At 39.2% G+C, this 6,007-nt stretch overlaps 1 protein-coding gene across 2 annotated transcripts; it reads right to left on the bottom strand.

Annotated features, from left to right (window-relative positions):
* Window positions 1–886: 886 nt before the first annotated feature.
* Window positions 887–6,001, bottom strand: eif4e2 (eukaryotic translation initiation factor 4E family member 2). Of its 2 annotated transcripts, XM_026925354.3 has the most exons (8): window positions 5,844–6,001; window positions 3,956–4,067; window positions 3,562–3,696; window positions 3,365–3,469; window positions 2,959–3,111; window positions 2,250–2,386; window positions 1,969–2,046; window positions 887–1,763 (listed from the first exon to the last, which is right to left on the bottom strand). In XM_026925354.3, exons 1-7 carry the CDS (start codon window positions 5,861–5,863, stop codon window positions 1,998–2,000), a joined length of 711 nt encoding a protein of 236 aa, XP_026781155.1. In that variant the 5' UTR covers window positions 5,864–6,001; the 3' UTR covers window positions 887–1,763; window positions 1,969–1,997. The 2 variants fall into 2 exon arrangements, with proteins under 2 accessions (XP_026781155.1, XP_026781154.1); XM_026925353.3 differs by having other exon boundaries at window positions 887–2,046.
* Window positions 6,002–6,007: the final 6 nt, after the last annotated feature.

Below are 6,007 nucleotides of genomic sequence, written 5' to 3'. Positions count from 1 at the left end.
TCAAGGTCACTCTCAGGAAGGGCCTCTTTCTTGCAAGCCATCCAAACAGCTAGTTGTTCTGGAGGCAGTGTCTAATTCAGGGGTGTCAAACTCACATTCTGCCTGGGCCACATCAGTATTTTTGTGAACCTTTGAAGGGCCATAATCTAAGGCTATAAATTTTTTAATATACAATTATCTGCTCTATTGAGCAACACCAATAATCTAGGCCCTGACAGTAGAATAGGATGATTCTATTAAATACTGACTACCAGAAACTATTCATGATATCTGCATTATGTATAACATTTATTACACTGATTATATATATATTTTTTAATATTTCTCTTATCCTCACACTCTATCAACTATTTCAACCATATTGTATGTCTCTGAACTGAGATGATACATTTCAGTATTTGTAGTTAACCACTCACACTAAAGGCCAACACTTGATGTGTTTATAGAAGCATCAAATGCAGCAGACAGGCATCAATTTTAACCAGCGTTTCAGCCAGCCAGACACGAGCCCATGCAGGCTCTAGAGTGGTGCATGTTGAATGCAAGTGGGATATTTCGTAGGTACTGGCCATTTCAATATTATTTTTTGGATGTTTGTGCAGGCCGAATGAAACAAAGCAGCAGCGCTACGTGGTCTAACTGATTTTAAATCTTTTCTGATTTTTAAACAATTAATAATCTATGATTTGGGTTTTTTTTTGTTACAATAATCAAACTGAAGTAGTCTACAACTGAGACAACCTCAAGGCACTTTTTTCATTTAAATGTGTTCAAGTAGATTACATGCAGATAGATCAAATCTGATCTCAAAATCAGACTGCTTACAGGCCTCAGTATTTCCTTCATCTGAAACCCTGTCAAAAGTACATCACTCCACAAGCCAGTGTTAGCAGCAGCTGCATATTTGATGTTTATTGCTATCAGTCATCTGTAATCCAAACATTACTTCAAACACACAAGTTTATAAATCCAGGCAGTATGTAAGAGATGTAGACAAACCATGACTAACCCCAATCTCCAAATCCACATCAGTTATTATTCTTCAATTCTAGTTGGTGGTAAAGGAGAATCAGGATTTTTCAGCTGACAGCGCAATCACGAAAATTTCTTTCCAAGGCAAAATCACAGAATGCTGAGTGCTTCTGGGAAGCAGGCACAGTGCGATATCTTTTAGGCTTTTAAGCTTCAACACACTCAGCTTAAAACAAAAATTAAGAACCGATTCCATCATATATCTCTTCAAAAACTTTGAAAATATATTTTTTGCTTCTTACAATTTCAAAAACAAAACTTTTTAACACTGAAATTAAAATACTGCACTATAGTAAAATGTAACCCTGTTTATGACAATATCAAATAAAAGTACTTGCTTTCTAAGAAGGGTGGGTTATGTGAAGCTGAATAACTTGCCAGATGAGGTCAATGTAACTTTCTGTACAACGATGCACCAAATTTCATTTGATTGGTTTTGTTAATCAGCCTTCATCAGAACCACAGTAGCGACAATTTCTGAGGCTTGTTTCTGAACCGGCTTAAGTTTTTCTTAATAACTATTCAAAAACATTTGTTACTGGTCTTTTAACTCCTCCTTCATTCTCAGGGGCATTTTAGCTGAATATGTTATGATATTTTGACCAGGAAAATGGGCATTCCAGCAGTCAATATCCCTTTTTGTTTTCTATTTAAAAAAAATGTTAATTCATAAATAAGTGAGTTGTATGCCCTAGGAAAGTCCTCTTCATCCACACTGAAGGTAACTAAACCTAGAAATGAAATAACACTGTATTAAATTAGAGATTGAAAAATAGCACATTGTCAATATCAAATTTAGTGGGGTGTTACATTATAGTGGTTAAGCTTTAGACTGATAAGTTCAAGTATGGTGGAGTTTTGCTTTTGGCATGATGAAGTTTTGGAGTGTTATATGGAGATGGATGGATTTTTTTTAAGGTGCTATACTGGCCCTACCCCTGACATTGTTCACCCATGAGAAAGACCTAGCGACCACCACTAGCGTTCACCAGTCCATGGAAATCCTCCCAAGCCCTGAAAACATACAAAAAAAATATACACGAATTTAAAATAAAATCTTCCTATTAAAATGTAATGTCAGTGTGTCTTTTGTGCGCCATGTTTTTGGTTTGGATCAAGCTCAAAGATGTGTTTATGTGTGTGTTTTGTACACCCTGGTGGTGCTTGGGATAAAGTTAATAATGCAAGCCTGTGTGCATTTGTGTGCAGCCACTCACTTGATGCTGTCAGTGTGTGTTTTGTACTCCATGATGGTGTTTGGTGGCAGGTTGAGGACTCTGCGAAGCGTGTCCCTAATGCGAGCAGTAGTGGCCTGATCACTTGCTGTTTTGTTCCAGATAGATATGATATCCTCCTAGACACACACAGACACACAGACACACCACTACCTCAATTAAACTATCTACTCTTAAGAGCATCAACCTACAGCAATGCATCCTGACCCAAATTACTTATTTCAACTAATTTTTGCTTCATACTTAATTTGTCATGAGTGTAAGTGAAGCAAAAACATTAAATTCTGCAGTATTCTATGCGTCTGGAGTCACACAGCCAACCATACAAACCACTAAGAAAATAATTACACAACAATTTAATAAAATCCTACACACCAAAATATTTTACAATGTGTTGCTTGCTCTGCTTTGAAGATGGAGAGGGCTAGAATTATGATGCCACCTTCAAAGTTTATTGGAAAAAAAAAAAAAAAAAAGTTGGTGATTAAAGAGAAATAACCTAAAAAATCGTAAACAATTGCATTAAATTATCTAATGCAGGCAACACGTCAACAGACCTCCATATGCATTCCAGATTTATCACATTTACAAAATGTGTAGACTGGAAGAGTGAAGCTACAGACCTCTAGATTAGTACAAAGAAGCAAAAGCCCATGATGTAATTGGGTATTCAGGCTCGGTGTTTTAGTACCTGGAAGCGGACAGAGACAACAGCGCCACAGATCTCCTCACCAACCATGAACTGCTCACCCAACATGGCCAGGATCAGATTCTCCCAGCAGCGTGAGGCCAGACCCTTCCGCAACCGAATTATCCACTTCCCTCCACTCTTATTAGCATCATCCTAGTGACACAGAGAAGACAAAACAGAGAGAGAGACATAAGTGAAATAAAATTGAAGTATAAAAAAAACAAACAAACAATCAAACAGCAACAACAACAGATCAATCAAAATAATGTATATCTGATCAAAACAAATTACACTATGGGTTATGCAAGAAATACTGGTCATCCTTTCCTTGAACATTATATCAGATTTTTCTGTTTCCTATGCTCTAAATTAAAGGATTATTCCAGCAATTTTCTATCATATGCACCTCCCACATGGGCTTGATTCCCTCCTTAAACAGGTGGAAGTCGCTGTGGCCAGTCAGATCACCTGGTCTGATCATGTGACTGTAAAACCGCCAGAACTGCTCCACCTGTGGCACAGACTGTATATTAGATGTGATGAAATGATACAACGACCTGCACTGTGAAGAATTAAGAAAATGCAGTTATGAGCGCGGCTGACCGAAGCAAAGCTGCCGATCTGTTTGATGTTCTGTTCATAGCTCTGTGTACTGGCTGGTCTGCCTGGGGTTCGCCGAGAATACCAGAATGTGTAGTTATATTGAAGAGGATGTTCGCCTGCCCCAGGAACCACAGCCTACAACACATACACAGAGGAGAAAAATTATTTTGCCATGGTACTTTCTATAAATGCGTGTATAGTATATCGATCTTACTAGTTAGTTCTGTCACAGGCCACACATTATCACACTGCGCATGACAGCAAAACATAAAACCAAACAGTAAAACCAAGTGTGCTGAAAAGATTCGGTATGAACTTGTGATCTTTGTGAATACGTGTCCTGGGATGAGCACAGGACAGATTTATGAACAAACACACAAACGCGCACACACACCTTCCTCCTGGTAGTGTTTTGGTCCTTTTCCTCATCCTCATTCCTTTCCTTCTCACCATCTTTCGGTGAGCCGTTATCCTGGTCGTGATCTCCACTGTCGTCATCTTTCAGACTGCAATTACCAGAGAGAGAAAAAAAGAAATCAGTGTAAATAATGGCAGCAGCCTCAACGATCTTCTAAAAGCATCAAAAAGGCAGAAATATCCTGAATTCGTGATGCCACCAATCTTCACAAGAGCCCCTGAACCAGAAGCCACAAAACAGACCCAATGCATCAAAAAAAAACAAACAAAAAAAAACAAACAAAAAAAAAAAAAAAAAAAACACCACCATATTTTTTAGTGATCATCTTGTATGCAGATCCTTCGGTCACCAAACATGCTGATGGTTTATAAGACCAAAAAGCTTTCCTTTATGCCAGTAGTAGTTTTAATGGTGAAGGTCAGAGGATGCATTCTATGAGACGGTTTTAGAAAGAGGGTCCTTCTTGCAACTCTTCCAAACAGCATGCTGTCATGAAATTGGTGTTTAATAGTTGATTTTACTTGACAGCCAAAAGACTCAATTAACCAATTCTAAAACTCTAGCGTGCATTTTCTCACCATCATCCTCATTGCTCTCATAGGTCCAATTCTTGTCTTTTTTTTTTTTTTTTAATCTCTGTATGTATTTTCTATAACTCTTACCTGATTTATGCAGATCAACAACCACGTTGAAAGTTCTTTGGTTGTTAATGGATGACATGGTAATGGAAGTTTAGAACAATATTGGAACAATAGAAGTTTACATGTGTGCATGTACATATTCATACTATAGGGAAGCAGGCAACAAACAAGTTCTGCTTCTTTTTATTCCAGACTGCCAGGACAGTTTCCTTCAAAATGAATGGAATTTTCCTACTTCCGTCCCAATAGCAAAGCTGTCACCTTGTGACTGTGATCTCACGTCGGTAGCCTATAAAAGGTACTGTCCTGGGACACTCAAGTTGAAAAGAATGTCTATAGCATCAGGAGTGATGTAGCGGGGACCTTTTATAGCCAACCCACACGGTCATGACGTGACAACTTTTGGTACAATTTCTATTAGTATTCAGCAAGAAAACAAGCAAATGAACCTACATTATGCCTTAAATTTAAGCTGACAATATTTATTGGCCTATTTGTTTGTGGGTTATTGTTTGGATTAAACCCATTCAAATCAAATGACCAGTCAAACAGGCTAATAATTCTAAGAACTTCATAATAAATAGAATAGCTTTGATAATACTGAGTTGTGATTTCCACAATCGTAACAAACTAGAAAAAATGGCAAAACCTGGCTATGCTTCACTGACCCCGCTTTGAGAACCACTGCTCTACTGCACAATTTATTTAGACTGAACACAAGTCTCATGCAAGAAAAACTTTACTTTTAAACCTGTTGATTTGTCTTAGTCATGTCTACACGGGAGAAGTTAATAGAACTACACTTATCATAAACACTCTTGCAGGATGAAAATGTGAGCAATTGTTCTTTGAGTGGAGAGCGGAGAGTCAGCGAGAGTACGGCGGCTTCCAGTGTACCTGTCCCGGCGGGGTGCTCACGATGAACCCGGGGATTCATTTGCGGCCTACGAGGCCGCCTGACTATGCAGACTAATAATGCACATGTTTATGTCGTGCTACCAGGTAACATTCGTTTTGTATAGAAAGACTAGACAATGTAAGTTTATGTCGCTGTCATGCATCCCACTGAGCTGTAGACCTGTACGCGTGTAGCAGACACACCTCTCACTCCTTCTCTCTGCTACAAACAGCTACGGGGTGGACTTTACCCGCAGGATTTGCATTGACAACAGGAACAACTAATTAAGGAGGGCAGCGAGTTTCAGTGGTTACTGTCTACTCACGCGTCAAATTTGTTGTTCATTATTTCCTAAGTTCCAGTCTCCCTCCGCTCGCTGTCCCGGCGGCCGACCCGTCAAATTCGCAGCATCAGCGGCGCGCGCACGAGCGCTTTGCGAGCACGAGCATCCTGGTTCGGTCGCGAGCGGACCGCGCATGCGCACATGTA

This window comes from Pangasianodon hypophthalmus, chromosome 21 (assembly GCF_027358585.1).
Source record: "Pangasianodon hypophthalmus isolate fPanHyp1 chromosome 21, fPanHyp1.pri, whole genome shotgun sequence".
In the NCBI taxonomy this organism is placed as follows: Eukaryota; Metazoa; Chordata; class Actinopteri; order Siluriformes; family Pangasiidae; genus Pangasianodon; species Pangasianodon hypophthalmus.
The sequence above is the reverse complement of the archived record's forward strand: the minus strand, read 5'-3'. Positions and strand labels throughout refer to the sequence as shown.